At 39.0% G+C, this 19,204-nt stretch overlaps 1 protein-coding gene and 1 non-coding gene across 3 annotated transcripts in view; one reads left to right on the top strand and one right to left on the bottom strand.

The window, feature by feature from the left end:
- ADAMTS9 (ADAM metallopeptidase with thrombospondin type 1 motif 9) overlaps positions 1-13,671 on the top strand; it is a 172,612-nt gene extending 158,941 nt beyond the window's left edge. For both annotated transcript variants that reach the window (XM_031009301.3, XM_031009302.3), the window contains 2 exons: positions 7,078-7,172; positions 12,203-13,671. In XM_031009301.3, the coding sequence (XP_030865161.3) occupies positions 7,078-7,167 (90 nt within the window). In that variant the 3' untranslated portion in view covers positions 7,168-7,172; positions 12,203-13,671. The remainder of the gene's footprint in view (positions 1-7,077; positions 7,173-12,202) is intronic.
- A 3,811-nt stretch (positions 13,672-17,482) lies between these two features.
- On the bottom strand, positions 17,483-17,585 carry LOC115934126 (U6 spliceosomal RNA). The gene has a single exon (XR_004069971.1). It is a non-coding gene; the product is annotated as a U6 spliceosomal RNA (small nuclear RNA).
- Between the last annotated feature and the right edge of the window lie 1,619 nt (positions 17,586-19,204).

Here is a 19,204-nt window from a genome sequence, read left to right as displayed (position 1 = left end):
CTCCAGTACCACTTGGAGAACAGCAACGCTGTCTCACTTCCAAGAGCAGAACTGGTCAAAATCAGTCTCAATATCAAGTTCACTGTTGACTTCCTTGTGAACAGTGGAGAGCACTCTTTCTCTGGTTTTAACCTAATTATGGTTAAAATAGCTACTATTTATTGGGCAGCTTACATACATTAAATCTGTGTCTTCCTCCCAGCTGTGCTGTCACCAGGAGATTGGGATAACAAGGTGAGAATAAGGTCAAATTCTTGGGATGTTAAGTTGAGCAGGTGGTGGGATCAGCCTCTCTAACCTGCCGTAACTCAGCCCTTGGTGCCACAGTGAAAACCGTCAGTGGCTGCAGAGCCCAGAGGTGAAGCACGTGGACTCTGAAATCTGACTGCCAGAGTCTGTGCCCACTGGCTCTGCCATCTTGGGCAAGTTATTTAACTTCCAGGAAAATGGGGGTGGGGAGAGGGGGGACTCAGTTTGTTCATCTATAAAATGGGGACTGTAGTGGCCTCTTTCTCATTGACTTATTGTGAAACGTAAATGAAATAAAAATGTAAAGCTGTTGGTATCCTACTGGACAAATAGCAGGAGCACAAGTACTGGCTATTAATGTTATAACGTTTTCATAGCCCTGAGGTTTGCCATATTGTTTCGGAAGTTGGCCAAGGTGACTAAGGAAGGGAGCTGGCTTGAGATAGCTGGTGGGAAGGACATCGAACTGCAGTGTAAGCCCGGGCTTAGCCTGTCCACATGGCTGCCACCTGACCCCAGGAATAATTCGTGTGAGACACCCCTTGGTTGGGGGTGGACTTCAGGGCAAATGTTTTAGCTGCACCAGCTCAGCTAGGGGTCGTAAAGTTTCTCCTCACTCTGCTTAGATCTCTGCATGAGGGACAGACAGACAGAAAGGAGGCCATGGCCCAGAGATGAAGGCTGAAAGAAAATGTCAGAATTTCAAGCTCCTCTGCCAGCAACGCTGTATACCCTCAACTCTCCATTGTGCCGGAATGTGAAAGTTCCCTTCAGCCCCACCCAGAATTCCACCACAGCTCCCCATGCCCATTCTCAGAGCTACCCAATTTGGTCTCCTCCAGGTAGAAGATTCTGGAATAGGCCTTCAGAGACAGGCAGCATGAAAGGATGATCACGTCCTGGCTGGGTGTGAGAGGCGCTTACAGGGCTTTTTGTCTTCCTTGTGTGCCAGAGGAATTTTCAGGGTCAGGGAAGAACTAGGGCCACTGTTCTAAGAGACATGGTCTAACAGACATTCCTGGGCTAGAGCAAGGGCGGTAAATCAAAGAATTGCTTTGAAATTAAAAAATAATGAAAGTTGTGTTACCATAGAGGAGATGGATTCAGTTCCTATCCTTCAATTCACTTGCAAACAGTGGAGTTCAGGCACCTGAAATAAACACACATGTGTACACACACACATGCTCAGTGCAGCCCACTCTCATGTTTCGACCTGGGCTGCCTCCGAACTTGCTGTCAACTTATGAAAATCCAACTATCCACCAAGTATAAAAATCATACCACAGACCAGTAGAGTAAAATGCCGTACATTTACATTTTAGGTAGTCTAATTTTTATTATGTATATTCCTATAGAAATTAGACATTTATGCATATGTTCATATATATATAAGTGTCCAGGGCTATATTCAGAAAAAAAAAACCCCTATATGCTGTGTTTTACGGGCAATTTCAGGGACATTCAACGATAAATTTCATTGCATGTAATCTTGACCCAGGCAGATTTTAGCCCCTATAATCATTATAAACATTATACCATAATCATTATAATCTCTGTTCATTACTATGTGTATGGATTTTCTTATCAAAATCCCCACCTCCACCCCCAACTCAGCTTGTTTCTACCACCAGCATCCTCTGACGACTTTAAATAAGTCTTTAAATTAGCACACTCCAGTCAAAGGTATGCTGGTCTTCCTAAATCAAAGAAGCCAATCTGCCTTCCTCGTATAGATTGAAAAAAATAGAAGAATTAGTGAAAAGTGTGAAATACAAACTATTCTTAATGGAACAGAGATTCATTCATTTAATTATATGTAATAGCTCAAACCAGGCTAACAAAATAATCATCGAAAAGAGATTTTTAGAAGGCCTGCTTTAATGAAGAAATAAAAATCAGTGTTTTAAGGAATGTGAGTGGGTGCTTCTAATATATTTCTTTTCTGAAATAGACACTGTCTGCTTAACAACTGGGTTTTTGGTATTTACTTGCTCCGTGTGGCTGTTTTTATTCTTTAGGATCAATAAGTTTTAGCTCAGCCTTTATCTAAATTAAATAATGGAATCCCAGTTAAGGAGATAGCAGTAATGGTATAAATCCAGTATTGGCTTTATTTTTTAAATTTTATAGTTTTGTAATTACCCAGACTTTTACTCATTTCCCTGAAAACAGGCTATGATGGATATTTACACATTAAAAATACCTTTATGATAATAGCAGTTAATATTCATTGAGCACATATATTAGGCCAAGTACTATGCTAAGCACATTACATGCATTATCTCATTTACAGCAAACCTGTGAGGGGGTACTGTTATTATCCCTATTTTACAGATGTACCAGGAACTGAGGCGTAAAGAGGTTGTTCAAGATGTAGTGCAAGCTCCAGGCAGTCTGATTCAGGTTAGCTCCTCTGCTGGGTCAGGAGAGTTTGAGTAAAGTATAAGTTTTAATGATACAGAAGACATTCTTTGTCTGCCGGTATCATGAAGGCCCTGGCCCTATACTTAAGCCAGGTGAGAAAGTTCCTCACTGAAGACCAGTTAGTCTGGCATCAAATTCAGTTGCTGGTGGTATGGGCCAGCTCCAGAACTACCACAGGCCTCTAAAACCAAGACCAGGTGGGAGGATAGAAATAACTCTCCCAACTCAGTTCCATTCATCATCAAATGCCTACGAATTTTTAAAAATTAAGATAAACTATTTTATCCTATTTTATTGTTAAAGTGGCACTGTTTTTCTTTTGTCTTTCTTTCTTTGGTATTTTTATTGATATATCATAGTTGTACATATTTTTGGTTATACTAGTGATATTTTGATTCGTGTATACAACGTGTAATAATCAAATCACGGTAAGTGGGATACCCAACACCTCAAAACACCTTATCTTTTCTTTGAGGTGGGAACATTACAATTCTTCTCTTCTAGCTATTTTGAAATATATAATTATTGTTAACTATCTATAGTAAATATATTTATAATATATTAATATATACTATATATTGTATTATTTTATTATATAGTATAGCATATCACACATAAGATTATAATACATTATACTATATATTATATTATATAAATATATTAAATATATAAAATATTTATATATAAATTTTATACATTAATTTTATATAAACATTTGTTATATTTATATATTATATCGGTAAATATAATTTTTCTACTGTACTATTAAATACTATAACTTGGCTGGGCATGGTGGCTTACGCCTGTAATCTCAGCAGATTGGTTGAGGTCAGGAGTTCGAGACCAGCCTGGCCAACATGGTGAAACCCTGTCTCTACTAAAAATACAAAAATTAGCCAGGTATGGTAGTGCACACCTGTGGTCCCAGCTTCTCAGGAGGCTGAGTCAGGAGAATAGCTTGAACCCGGAAGGTGGAGGTTGCAGTGAGCCGACATTGCGCCATTGCACTCCAGCCTGGGTGACAAGAGCAAGACTCTGTCTCAAAAAAATAAAAATAAGATACTATAACTTATTTATTCTAATTATATTTTTGTATTCATCTTTCTTTTTTAAAATGAGATTATCCATTGTTTTCAAGAGGCTTTCTTAGTTCAGCTGTGTGAAGCAAATCTTCATGACTTTTGACTTAGTTCTGAGAATGTAACCCCAAAAAATCCTAAAATGTAGGCACAAATATGTTCATCATAGTGTTATTTCCAGAAGTGGAAAATATGCAATATTGTGCAGGCGCAGAGGGTGGAGGGGTGGAATTATGTGACATGGTAATTATACAAAATGGAATATGAGGCCATAATTACAGAAGGACTTTTTCATAGCATGGTAAAGTATAAGGGGAACTGATTAGCAGGGCATTCTTAACTACACTTCCAAAAGAAGAATTCAGCTTCAGCCTTTCATTCATTCATTCATTTAACAAATGTATATTTTGTATCATTATGAGCCACACACTGTGGTAGGTTCTGGATACTCCCAGGTTTTAACAAGGTACTGGTCTTGTCATAATGGAGCTGACATTGCAGTAGGAAGACAGATGTTAAAGAAAGAATTACCCATTTACAGGGTGCTTTGCAGCAGATAACCAGGTCAGGAAGGTTTCTCAGAAGAGATGGGCTTTGAACTGAGTTCTGAAGAATTTACCAGGCCAAAATTGAGGTGGTACAGTATGCACAGAGAGGGAGAGAGAGGAGAACTCCAATCAGAGAGAATGGCACTTGCAAAGGCCTTGTAATGTATGGGACATATCAGAAGAACAACAGAAAGAAATGCATGTGTTGAGTACAGAATGGTACCAGATGAATCTGCAGAGGCAAAGACAGACTCTATGGAGCGCAGGTCTTTAGACTAGGAGTTGGCATACTTTGTCTACAAAGTGCCAGATAGTAAAGATTTTAGTCTTGAAGGGCCAAGAGGCAAAATCAATGGTATATTTGTATGTCAAGAGAGAAAACAAATTTGCACAAAATTTTTTTATTGGTCAAATTCAAAATACAATCATAATAACTGAGTATAGCTTTTTCTAATACAGATCACCTGAGGAGATGAATGGGATATTGGGGGAGGAAAATATTTCGCTTAATTAGTGTTCTCTATTATCAAAATAGATTGTAAATGTTTATCTGTTAATGCTGACGTGAAATGAGATATTATGTATTTCAATCTTTCTAAATGCCTTTCTACATGCATTGATATTGCCAAACACTGATATCTGTCCATAACCATATAATGTTAATTAAGCATATTCATGGCTTGGCAGGCATGTAAAGAATTCTATTAGAGTTTTCTCTTGATAGTTGCCTTTTAGGATGTCACTACATTGCATGTTAATCACTTGCAATTGAAAATGAGATTGAAGCTCCTCAATTGCTAGTTAAATGGATTTTGACATAAAAAGATTTCCTTTGCATTTATATCAAAGTCTGAAAAACAGTGCTGGAACTGCAGTTTAAGCTCAGAAAATATATCCACTTTAAATTTGTGTGTAATAGAGAAGTCATTTCCTGTTTTAACTTTTGACAGCATGGGAAGTGTATAAAACAATCTAACATTACTTGTGATCCAAACAGTATTATCAATGAAATTACTTTATCACTGTATAAGTTTTGCCTATAAGAACAGTTTTGCCTTTTAATTTTAGGTACAATCCATTAAGAAACATGATCAACTCTGAAGCAAAAGCTAATATTCAGAGCCATTAAGTGTTGAATTACAGTGATTGAGAGCAGTTGTAGTTCAAAAAACTTTAATCTTGACCCTGAGCTCAAAAATCAAAATAAAACTTTACCCCACTGCTAAGCCATCAAATTGCTTTGTAGTAGGACAAGTCAAGGTATTGAGCTTTCAGTTCTGACAAAAAATTCACAAAATGGTTGATGGGTAAGTCCGTGGTAGAAAATAAAGTCCACTATTGACACTACTAGTTCTATAGCACTTGATAGGTCAAATATTTTCCACAAAGTACCTGCTAATGAATAATACAGTGAATAACCACAGGCTTTAAACACCTAACAGTTTCACAAGCTTTGTAAATTTGTCCGATTAAAGCTTTTTATGCTCCACACATATTTTTACTACCATCAGTTGTCAACACATCTTAGCAGATTCCACTTCAGTTGTTCTGCAGTTCTTTCCCAACCTTTTTGAAATATTCTCACTTGTACTTGTTCCATAAACTATTCCACCATTCCACAAATTGTTCCACTATTCCACTAGTTCCACTAGACTCTTCATAGAGTCTAATTCTTTAGTCACTTCAGACTGGGCATTTTCTCCTCAAAGAAATGATAACACCTGAATAACATCAGTAATATGTGTGGACCCATTAAGAGCCAGTGAAAACCACTCAAAATAATCTGCTTTGCTTTTTTAATTGACTATTAATGTGGTTCCCAATGTTATTAGCTTTTCAAGCAATAGTCCCTGCCAAAAGAGTAGTTAAGTTTATTTTCTCTGGACACATTTCTTCAGATGTTGCCATTAAACAGGATTTAATGAACTCGCCATTGGTAAATTGTTTTCCTTGCTTGGCTAACAAATGAGCAACTTGGAAACTTACTCATTTTCATGTTTTTTAATTTTATATTTTAAATTTTCTGAATTTTTGACCATTGTTTTTCTGTGACTTGGGAATATTGTGATGAGTATTTAGTTTGGTGATGATATATATTGTATTCTTTTAGCACAGCTATAGTGTCGTTTCATAATAATCACAATCCTTTGTCATCTAAATTTGATAACAAAATAATCCACATGCCATTGTACCTTAAAAGTGCAACATTTAAAGTCTACCTTTCTCTTCTTTTCTTGATTTGTCATAATGGTATACACTGGTAATAAGCACATAAATTGTAATGATCTAGCAATACACACATCACTCAAAACACTCTCAAATTAAAACAATGTCACTGTGATTTGTTGTGCACCAAGAAGCAGTATGAAGCTGAGACTCAGTTCTTTTTTTGCAGCATGAAAGCAGCTATAGACATCAGGTAAATTAATGAATGTGGCTGTATTCCAATAAAACTTTATTAATAGACACTGAAATTTGAATTTCATATGATTTTATGTGTCAAGAAATATAATTTTTGGTTTACTTTTTCTCAATTATTTAAAAATATAAAAATCATCCTTAGCTTGCAAGCCATACAGAAACAGGTGGTGGGCTGGATTTGGCTCACAGGCTGAAGTTTGCCAGCCCCTGCTTTAGACCATGGTGAGTATGTTGGGCTTCACGTCAGTTCAGAAGGCCTGTTTACTGTGTGTATAAGAACGTTTTCCCAAAAAGCCAGTGCAGGCCCTGAAAGCATTAACCAAGCAGGTAGGCTAACATGATGCATCTCCTTGCAGGATGGTACCCGAGTCATAGGGAAATGCGGTGGTTACTGTGGGAAATGCACTCCATCCTCTGGTACTGGCCTGGAGGTGCGAGTTTTATAGCTAAGGTAAGTAGTCCTATGTCTGTCTGTCTGTGTGTTTGTCTTTTATTTTTTTCTGTAGCCTATATGAGCAAATGTGGGAGGATCAGGCAGGGTTACAGTTGAGCATCTTGAAGCTGACCCAATACAGTTCTACCTTTTTATCTCCTGCTCCTCTGTCCTCACATGACTGAAGCCATCAGTTCTCTGCCATTAGACATGGCTTCCCCTCTACAGAGCTGGCCTATTTATTTATTTGCTTTTAGATTTTAGATTCAGGAGGTACATGTGCAAGTTTGTTACACTGATATAGTGTGTTGAGGTGTAGGCTTCGTTTGAACCCATCACCCAAATAGTGAAAGTGGTATCCAATAAATAGTTTTCCCTTCCCTTCCTCCTCCCTTTTGGAGTCACCAGTGTCCATTATTTCAATCTTTATGTCCATGTGTACCCAGTGTTCCACTCCCACTTATAAGCAAGAGCATATGGTATTTGATTTTTTGTTTCTGTGTTAATTCACTCAGGAAAATGGCCTCCAGCTGCATCCATATTGCTGCAAAGGACATGATTTCATTATTTTTTATGGCTGCATAGTATTTCATCATGTATACAGATCACATTTTTAAAATCCAGTCCACCATTAATGGGTACCTAGGTTGATTCCACGTTTGCTATTGTGAATAGTGCTGCAATAAACATGTGAGTGCAGGTGTCTTTTTGGTTGAATGATTTATTTTCTTTTTGATATATACCCAGTAATGGATTGCTGTGTCAAATGGTAGTTCTATTTTTAGTTCTTTAAGAACTCTCCAAACTGCTTTTCACAAAGGTTGAACTAATTTACAGTCCCACCAACAGTGTATTCCATTTTTCTCTGCAATCTCACCAATATCTGTTATCTTTTTACTTTTTTAAGAATAGCCATTCTGATTGGCATGAGATGTTATCTCAGTGTGGTTTTGACTTGCATTTCTATGATGATAAGTGATGTTCAGCATTTTTTCTTATATTTGTTGGCTGCTTGTGTGTCTTCTTTTGAGAAGTGTCTGTCCATGTCCTTTGCCCACTTTTTAATAGGGTTATTTGTTTTTTTCTTGTTCATTTGCTTAAGTTCCTTATAGATTCTGGATATTATTCCTTTATCAAATGTATAGGTTAAAAATGTTTTCTCCTATTCTGTAGATTGTCCGTTTATTCTGTTGATAGTTTCTTTTGATGTGCAGAAGCTCTTTAATTTAGTTAGGTCTCCATTATCAATTTCCATTTTGTTGCATTTGCTTTTGAGGACTTAGTCATAATTTGTTTGCCTAGGCCAATGTTCAGAAGAGTATTTCCTGGGTTTTCTTCTAGAATTTTTATGTTTTGAAGTCTTACATTTAAGTCTTTAATGTATCCTGAGTTATTTTTTGTATATGGTAAGAGGTAAGAGTTCAATTTCATTCTTCTGTATATGGTTAGCCAGTTTTTCCAGCACCATTTATTATAGGGTGTGCTTTCCCCATTGTTTATTTTTGTTGATTGTGTTGAAGTCCAGTTGGTTATAGATGTATAGCTTTATTTCTGGGTTCCTTATTCTGTTCCATTAATTTATGTGTCTATTTTAGTACCAGTACCATGCTGTTTTGGTTACCTTTAGTTTGCTGCCTTAGAGTAGAGTTTGAAGTCCGGTAATATGATACATCTGGCTTCGTTCTTTTTGCTTAGGATTGCTTTCGCTTTTAGGCTCTGCTTTGGTTCCATATCAATTTTAGAATAGTTCTTCTTCTAAAACTGTAAAGAATAACATTGGTAATTTGATGGGAATTTTGTTGAATCTGTGTATTTCTTTGGGCAGTATGGACATTTCAATGCTATTGATTCTTCCAATAGATGAGAATGGAACGTTTTTCTATTTGTGTCATCTATGATTTCCTTAAGCAATGTTTATAAGTCTCCTTGTAGAGCTCTTTTACCTGCTTGGTTAGATGTATTCCTAGGTATTTTATTCTTTTTGTGGTGACTGTAAATTGGATTGCATTCTTGATTTGGTTCTCAGCTTGAACGTTATTTGTGTATAGAAATGCTTCTGATTTTTGTACATTTATTTTGCACCCTGAAAATTTACTGAAGTCATTTTTTAGGTGTAGGAATCTTTAGGTGGAATATTTAGGGTTTTCTTTGTATAGAATCATATTGTCAGTGAAGGAAGATAATTTGACTTCCTCTTTTCCTGTTTTGATGTCTTTTCTTTCTTTCTCTTGCCTGATTGCTCTGGCTAAGATTTCCAATACTATGTTGAATAGGAGTGGTGAGAGTACACATTCTTGTCTTGTTCCAATTCTTAGGAGGAATGCTTCCAACTTTTGCCTGTTAAGTATGATATTGGCTGTGGGTTTGTTAGAGATGGCTTTTATTATTTTGAGGAATGTTCTTTTGATATCTTATGCCTTGTAGGTTTTTATCATGAAGGGATGTTGGATTTTATCTAATGCTTTTTCTGCATCTATTGATATGGTCATATTGTTTTTGTTTTTAATTGTTTGTGTGGTGAATCACGTTTATTGATTTGCATATGTTGAATGATCCTTGCCTGCCAAGAATAAAGTCCACTCGATCATGGTAGATTGTCTTTTTGGTATGTTGCTGGATTCAGTTTGCTAGTATTTTGTTGAGGATTTTCATGTCAATGTTCATCAGGGATATTAGTCTGTAGTTTTCTTTTTTTCTTGTGTCTTTGCCAGGCATTGGTATCAGGATGATAGAGGTTTCATAGAATGAGTTAGGAAGGAATATCTCTTCTTCAATTTTTAAAAAATTGTTTCAATAGGATTGGTACCAGCTCTTTGCAGAGCTTATTTAAAAGGCTGTTTGTTGGGCTGCATCTCTAGGGGTCCTGCTTCATTAGGTCTCTGGTGGATTCAGGGATCTGTAATTTTAATACAGAGAATTCTAATGCAAGTGAATCACAGCTCATCCTTTGAGAAATACATCCCAAGAATGTAATAGTAAAACCACAGTGTCATTTGTTGAGCAATATTTCATTGAATCCTCACAACAAAACTGTGTGGAGGAGCTGCTATTTTACATATGAGGAAGCTGAGGCCCACAACAATTAAGTAACTTGCTTAAGATCATGATGAGGCTGGGCACGGTGGCTCATGCCTGTAATTCCAGCATTTTGGGAAGCTGTGGCAGGCAGATCACTTGAGGTCAGGAGTTCGAGACCAGTCTGGCCAACATGGTGAAACCCCATCTCTACTATAAATTCAAAATTTAGCTGGGTGTGTTGGCGCATGCCTGTAGTCCTAGCTACTTGGGAGCCTGAGGCAGAAGAATCTCTTTAACCTGGGAGACAGAGGTTGCAGTCAGCCAAGACCACGCCACGCCACTGCACTCCAGCCTGGCTGACAGAGTAAGCCTCTGTCTCAAAAAAAAAAAAAAAAAAAAAAAAAGGGTAATGATAAATTCCCTCGGCAGAACTCAGAGTGTCCTACACTAAAGCCAGTGCTCTTAATCACTCCACTGTGCCACACCCCTGTTACTCATAGTGTGGTCCAAGAATCAGCTCGATCAGCTTTACCTAGGAACTTGTTAGAAATGCACAATGTCAGGCCTCACCCTATACCTGTGAAATCAGAATCTGCATTTTAACAAAGTCCACAGGAGTCATGCATGTTAAAGTTCGGCAATCCCTGACCTGAGTACGTTATGCCAGAAAGTGATTCTTCTGCTGAGTAAAAGACGGAACTGGTCAGTCTTTTTATCATCCCCATGTCTTCAGCTACGAGGAATGAGCTCAACCAATTCATGTGGCCCTCCTGCATCTTCCCTCAAGCTTCCAGTAGCCCATTACCATGTAAGGCTCTTGAAGATCCTGATACAAGAGTGCCTATTTGACATTTAGGATTATTTCTGTTACAAGGAGCTAAGGAAATGAAGGAAATTTGTTATCTTAAATAACTGAGATATCCAAGAAGTATGCTAGCTTCAGGCATGGCTAGATCCAGAAGTTCAGTCATCAGTACTCTCTTTCTTCATCAATCAGCAATGATTGCCTCTTAAATGGCTTCATTCTCAGGCAGATCATTGCCCCCCACACCATGGTCCTGGGCAGCTCTAGGATTACATCATTCTTCCAACTTATGATTCAAGTAAACACTCATCCCCTAGCATGCATTCTGCAAAATAACTCTGTTTAGCTCTGGTTAGGTCGCATGGTCACTTTTGAACAAATCACAACATCCAAGGATCTGAGATCATGTACCCACCTAGAGTCAGGTGATTGACAGCTTCAGTTGGAAGAGGGATCGTTCCCAAAGGACAAGAAGGCATTTTGTTATCAGAAAGGGGGAGATGGGATGGAGGCATGCAAAAATCAGCAGGTATCCACTGGAGATCACCATTATATATGTACTTTATATATTTTGTATCTAAGAAGATAAATTATATAGCACATATATACAGTATTTACATATATAAACATATATTTATAGAAAAAAGACTAGAAGGAAATACCAAAATACCAATATATGAAGAGCAGTTATCTCAGGTGGGGGGATTTCAGGCTAGTGGGTTTTTAAATTTTATTGTTCATTACTTCCCTGAAACCTCCAAGTTTCTTACAGCAAACAAACATTACTTTTAAAATCCAGGGCCAGCGTGGTGGTTCATGCCTATAATCCCAGCACTTTAGGAGGCTGAGGCAGGAGGATTACTTGAGTCCAGGATTTTGAGACCAGCTGGGCAATATAGTGAGACTCCCATTTCTGAAAAAAAAAAAAAAAAAATTTTAATTAGCTGGGCATGATGGTTTGCACCTGTAGACCCAGCTACTTGGGAGGCTGAGATGGGAGGATTGCTTGCCCAGGAGGTCAAGGCTGAAGCAAGCCGTGATCATGCCATTGCACTCCAGCCTCGGTGACAGAGTGAGACTGTGACTCAGAAAAAATAAAAATAAAATCTAGAGAAAATAATAAGTGTTAATTTTAAATTCTATATGTAAAAATTTATCAGTTGCCTATTCTTAACTTGTGGCATTTGAGGCAGAAGGTTTATATTTTCTGGTTTGTTTATTTCAGGTGCTTTGAAGAGGAAGCCATTATGGATGGATGAAGGATAGTAATGCAATACCTCCACCTTAATTTGGGTGCATGTGTATGTGTGTGTGTGTGTGTGTGACTTGTATGCTTGTGTGTGTGTAAATGTGTGTACATATACGTATATACATATATACACATACATATATACACATATATGTGTGTATGTATATATGTGGACTATCCTAATGATGTAAAGTTTAATATTTATGTTTGAAATTATTTATTGTGATGTAATATTTTTGTACGTAAAATGATTCTATTATGACTGCCTTTGCATGTAGTAATATGACAAAGTGATCCTTCATTATCACGGTACACTATTGTTTACTTTTCATCTGTAAATGTTTTATTGTTACTTTTTTAAAATGAATTTTTTTAAAACAATCTAGCCATCATCAAGGTGCTATAAGAGTTGTATAAAAGATATTTTTGGCATTTCTAGGCAAGTATCAGCCAATAAGTATGTTAGTGATATCACAGATTGTACCAACTATTAACTATGTTAAATAAGTATTCAGTTTCATGTGATCTCTGGGAAAAAAATATGCTGCCTCGGTGCTAATATTGTATGTATTTAAATGATCATCTGACTCAGAAATATAAACACTTTTAATGAAAGGGGGGAACAGAAGGACAATTTCCAGTGCACAGAATCACTTGGATGAAATAAGACCAGCTCTTTACCCTTATTTTTGGATATGCCTTTTTTGGAAGAGACTTAGACTTTATCCTTATTGTTGTTAGTGTTGTTAATATTCGTTGCTTCAGCCCACGGTGCCTTGGTCTCTCTACAATCAAATGGAGGATCCCCCAAGCAGCTTCATTACAGAGTGATATTGGGAAAGTGAGATCCTCTCACCATTTTGCCAAGATACTCTAAAATGACATCCAAGTTTACCAGTAGAAAGACACAGGATGCACAGAATGGGCGTGACCTTCAGCTCATGAGCACACCTGGAGAAATTCAGAACCAGGTTCTGAATCATCACGATTGCCTTTTGCATGAAAACATCAGCTTGGTGACGTGACTTCTCTTCAGGCCATAAGCCTAACACCCTGCCGGTTTTCATGCCCGCTGCAGTAATGGACATTTGTGTGAAGAAATGAACTGTGGAGTACAAAATGCTTTGAGTCTTTCCAATTGCTCATTAATTCACTTTTTTGTTACTTCTTTCCAAAATGGAAGTGCTGAAGCCATGGTCTTTCTGCCCCTCCAAGCTGATGAAGGGAAGCCTTTGCCAATGGCCCATGGAAGACACTTGGTTTGAGAAACCCTGCCCACTTCCAAAGACCAAAGAGATTAGGAAAAGCCTGGCAGTATTCTCCAACTCCAAACAAGCTCTAGAGTGCTCCAGGAAAAGTTATATTCAGTATATGAATAAGTGTTATTCTCCATTATTAATGTGTTCTGAAAATATATTATGAATAAATACATCACCACACCCAAACCATTTGTGTTTCGCATAGTTTCTGGACTCTTGAGTCAAGTTGGAGTAAAAATGTCTCTAGTTTCCAGATGGAGAAGAAGTGAAGATTTTATTTATTTCATTTATTACAATTGCCATTCTAGAGACAGATGGGGATGGGGCTTGTCCATAAGATCTGTCTTTTCATCATGCAAGTCAATTAAAGTGGTTCTTCTGGAAACTAGGAACTTTCCGCTCTTGAGAAACAAATGAGCAAAAAAAGAAAATATTTAGGTGGGCTTTGGGTGCTTAATTGTTCATTTTGTGCATAGTTCCTACCCTGTATGGTGTCCAGGGAAAAAAGAGAGCTTTTTAAACATGTTTACTAGAAGCAAATGATCATCAAACAGCCACCATACGCCAGGCCTTTCACTTTTATTGTTTCATCTCATCCTCACAACCACAAAATACACTAGGTAATAGACTAACCTTCATTTGATGGTAAGGAGACAGAGCCTTAGAGTTACCAACAGGCTCAAGTTCACACACAGTGAGTAAGTAGTCGTCTCCCAAAGAACTCTGGCTCTGATTGGGTCACATGACCACTTCTGGACCCATCACAATATCAAGGGGCCTAGGATCCTGTGCCAGCCTAGAGTCAGGTGATCAACAGCTTCAAGTGAAAAAGAGATGGTTCCCAGAAGAGAAAAGGGGAGATAGGATGGAGACACGAAAAAAGCAGGCACCCACTCAAATTCCCATTGTGTGCGTGTGTGTGTGAACACATGCATGTGCCTGTGTACAATCTCCAAATCCCAGAGCTTACACCAAAGTCCTACCCCTTGCCATCACTCAGCATCATTTGAGGCCTCAGTTCTCTTCCTTTCTCTGGTGTTTACTAACTGTATGATCTTGAGCCTTAGTTTTTTCATGTGTGAAATGAGGCTATTGATAGTCCTCCCACTTACCTTCCAGGATAGTGTTTTCTCATATCCCTTTTAGCCCTGCATCAGTGCTAGCAAAATAGCTGCCCTCAATATGTGCATCAGCAAGCTTAAGCTGACAGCAGTGAAGGCATGGGCTCCCTAATCAGTTAGGAATTGTGTTCAGCAGCTAATTAGAGATCTGACTGCAAGGGCTTACATATTTAAAAGTGTATTTCAGGTCGGGCACGGTGGCTCACGCTTGTAATCCCAGCACTTTGGGAGGCCGAGGCGGGCGGATCACGAGGTCAGGAGATCGCGACCATCCTGGCTAACACGGTGAAACCCCGTCTCTACTAAAAATACAAAAAAATTAGCCAGGCGTGGTGGCGGGCGCCTGTAGTCCCAGCTACTCGGGAGGCTGAGGCGGGAGAATGGCGTAAACCCGGGAGGCAGAGCTTGCAGTGAGCCGACATTGCACCGCTGCACTCCAGCCTGGGTGACAGAGCGAGAGACTCCGTCTCAAAAAAAAAAAAAAAAAAAAAAAAGTGTATTTCATTGTTATGTAAAAGTGTATTTCATTGTTATGTAAAAGTATATTTCATTGTTATGTAGGAGGTAGGCAATCCAGAACTAGCATGGCAGCTCCACGACTTCATCAGGGACAGAGTTCATTTCTCTTTCTCCTTCTCTCTTCATTCTTCCGTATTTCAGTATGGCTGCTAGAGCTCCAGCAATCACTCCCAAATTTCCAGGTGACTGGAAAAAAAAAAAAAATAGGAGTAGGGAAAAGAGTAGAAGGTGGCATATTTTCAGGTCTCTGTTGTTCTTTTAAAGAGGTTTTTCAGAAACCTTACCTAACAAATTTTACTTATATCTCCTTAGCCAGAATTTAGTCATGTGGCTGTAGGAGTAATAGGGAAATGGGGTTGTTTCACACAGTACCTTGCCATAGAAAATAAAATGAGGCATCTGTTCCTAGGAAAGAAAGCAAAATGAATTTGAAAGAGGCAATTACCGGTCTCCGCAATAGATCAAATACAGAGATTGAAGAGAGAAAGTTTTGGAAGCATTTGTAGAGTCAGTAAGAGATAAATGAGACCTGGAGTGGTGATCATTGTAATGGTATGGAAAAAAACAACTATAGAGAGATACAGGTGGTAAAATTAATAGGAGCTGACAACTGATAGATTTGGGATGGGCTGTGGGAGTGAAGGAAACAGTAAGAGTTCAAAGATGAGACTTTATTTTCGTTGTAAACACAACCAGGGTGACAAAAAGATGAATGGGTGGGTGGATAGACAGATGTACAATCTATGAGAGTCCAGTAATCATTTATATTTGTGTCGCACTGCACAAATTAAATATTGTCTTTGCTTTGTATTTATTTAACCAAGTAATATTCATTGCATATCGACTAATTTTGAGGCACTCATCTAAGGCCTGGGTGCAGCAGTTTCAGTTAAGGTCAAGGCTAAGAGACAGCATGAGTTTGCTCAGGCTGCCTTAGCAGAGTGCCACATACTGGGTGGTATCAATAACAGAAATTTATTCTCTCACAATTCTGGAGGCTAGAAGGCCGAGATCAAGGTGCTGTCAGGGTTGGTTTCTGGGGAGGCCTTTCTTTCTGGCTTATAAACAGGCCTCTTTTCCCTGTGTCCTCACATTGCCTCTCCTGTATGTGTATGTGCAGAGAAAAAGAGACAGAGATTTCTGGTGTCTCTTCCTCCTCTTAACAAGGTCACCATTTCTATCAGATTAGAGCCCTGCCCTTCTGACCTCGCTTAAACTTTATTACCTTCTTATAGGCATCTCCAAATACAGTCACATTAGGGTTAGGGCTTCGATATAGGAATTCGGAGGTAAGGACTGGGGACAAAATTCAGTCCATAACACAGGCTGTAACAAAGAGACTCCAAAATAAGGTAGACTTTTATTTCTCTTACTTGCTGTCCAGAGGTAGCAGGCACTCTGGGACTGGTAGGTGACTCTGCTCCATAACATCAGAGGACTAAGATCCTTCTGTTTTGTATCTTGGCCATTCTCAAAGCCATTGTCCTCATATGGTTCCTCCTTGCAAGGTCTGTATCCAGCCTGCAGGAAGGGAGCAATTCATTGAAGGCAAGACAGGGAAGGTAAAGCATAATTTTTATTTACAACATATTGGCAATATTTTATTGGCATAGCCACACCTAGCTGCAAGTGAGGCTGGGAAATGTACTTTCCAGCTGGCAACCACATGCCCAGCTCATACTAAGTGGAGGTGGGGGGGTCTGTTACTATAAGGAAGAAGGAGAGAATTGTTACTGAGGAAATTAGTTGCTTCTGCCACAAATAGTGAACAAAAGTTACAGAAATCTCTTTCCCTTTGGAGCTTACATTTTGGCAGTGACAGAAGAGAGAGAAAACAAGCAAATCAACAACTAAACCACCCTGCAATTATTTTCCAGTAATAAATCTGACCATATTGTCCATGATGGCCGCTCATCTACCATCATGGCCTGGGATGGCATTCCCTGAGCACCAAGAACTTTCATACTCCAGAGTGTGCAAAGATGCCATGGTTCCCTTTGCCTAGGCACACTGATTTTTCTTTATGCTCTGATTGGTACAGAAGTGAAAAATAGCAAGCGAAACCTAGTGTGTCAGAAGGTGAGAAGCATCAGAGAGAGAGAGAAAATAGGGAAAAGGAATTGGGAATGCCAGATGTCATGGGGTGAGCATGTTGCTGTTTTACATAGGGTGGTCAGACATTTCTTCTTTGCAAACTTCATAGCTATGAGCAAAGCTGTGGGTCCCCATCAAAGCCTGCCACTAACCTCGCTGAGCGTGGGAAACCACCTATCACCAACAGATGGCGGGAGAGGTCTTGCTCTATTATGCCTGCACCATTGCACTGATAATCTGCTTATTTTATTTTATTTTAATTTTTTAATATGGAACACTTCACGAATTCGTGTGTCATCCTTGCACAGGGGCCACACTAATCTTCCCTGTACAACTCCAGTTTTAGTATATGTGCTGCCCAAGCAAGTGCTCTGCTCATCTTAGAGGTGATTTTGCAAAGCACCTTATGATCCTTAGAAGTCCTAAGCCCTAAAAAGATGATACTGCTCCCCTCGAATATGTACCTCAAAATGACAAATAACTCCAAGATGCATCTCAAAATGCAGTGGCTCAGGCTTATAATCCCAGGTAGGAGGATTGCTTGTGGCCAGGAGTTTGAGACCAGCCTGGGCAAGATAGAAAGACCCTGTCTCTACAAATAAGTTAAAAAATTAGCCAGGTGTGGTGGCACGTGCCTGTAGTCCTAGCTACTTGGGAGGCTAAACTGGGAGGATTGCTTGAGCTCAGGATTTAGTGGCTATAGTGAGCCATGATTGTGCCACTGCACTCCAGCCTGGATGACATAACGAGGCCCCATCTTTTTTTTTTTTTATTTATTTATTTATTTATTTATTTATTTATTTATTGATCATTCTTGGGTGTTTCTCACAGAGGGGGATTTGGCAGGGTCATAGGACAATAGTGGAGGGAAGGTCAGCAGATAAACAAGTGAACAAAGGTCTCTGGTTTTCCTAGGCAGAGGGCCCTGCGGCCTTCCGCAGTGTTTGTGTCCCTGGGTACTTGAGATTAGGGAGTGGTGATGACTCTTAACGAGCATGCTGCCTTCAAGCATCTGTTTAACAAAGCACATCTTGCACCGCCCTTAATCCATTCAACCCTGAGTGGATACAGCACATGTTTCAGAGAGCACAGGGTTGGGGGTAAGGTCACAGATCAACAGGATCCCAAGGCAGAAGAATTTTTCTTAGTACAGAACAAAATGAAAAGTCTCCCATGTCTACCTCTTTCTACACAGACACGGCAACCATCCGATTTCTCAATCTTTTCCCCACCTTTCCCCCCTTTCCATTCCACAAAACCGCCATTGTCATCATGGCCCGTTCTCAATGAGCTGTTGGGTACACCTCCCAGACGGGGTGGTGGCCGGGCAGAGGGGCTCCTCACTTCCCAGTAGGGGCGGCCGGGCAGAGGCGCCCCTCACCTCCCGGACGGGAGGCCCCATCTTTTAAACAAGAACTCCAGACCAGGAAGTTAGTCTTTTTCCATGAATATTACTTTTTCTTTTAAATATCAAATACTGATTTTTCCAAAAAAGTTTTGAAGGCAATTTTTGCTGTAGCTCTAGGGGCATGTTGGTCTGCCAGGTAGGCAATCAACTGGTTTTACAACATTATTCACCCCAGTGATTTCCAGTAGGAACAAAAGGAACAAATATTCAAAGTGCTAATAAGAAGGGCATCCAATTACAATGGGAAAGAAAAAGTGACTTTGCACAGAAATGTACATCGTCATATGTGACTTGCATCCTGCCACTTGGTTTGGTCTTAGGATCAAATGCCTTATAGGCCACTGATATGAGATGTCACAGCGTGGTCAAGGATGGTATTAGGTGTAAAAAAGAATTGATATTCAGTTTATTACATTTACAGTTCAGAAACCTAGTTGTTCCTTAAACTTTTGATTCAAACTTACAAATTCTATCATTTATTTACTAGCCTAGTTTTCTTCAATTACTTTAAAAAAACCTTTCGACTAATGTTTGTCTTATTTGTGACTTAATTAAAAGGCTTGAAATATTTTGTATC

This window comes from Gorilla gorilla, chromosome 2 (assembly GCF_029281585.2).
Source record: "Gorilla gorilla gorilla isolate KB3781 chromosome 2, NHGRI_mGorGor1-v2.1_pri, whole genome shotgun sequence".
Classification (NCBI taxonomy): Eukaryota; Metazoa; Chordata; class Mammalia; order Primates; family Hominidae; genus Gorilla; species Gorilla gorilla.
This window is presented reverse-complemented; position numbering and strand designations above follow the sequence as displayed.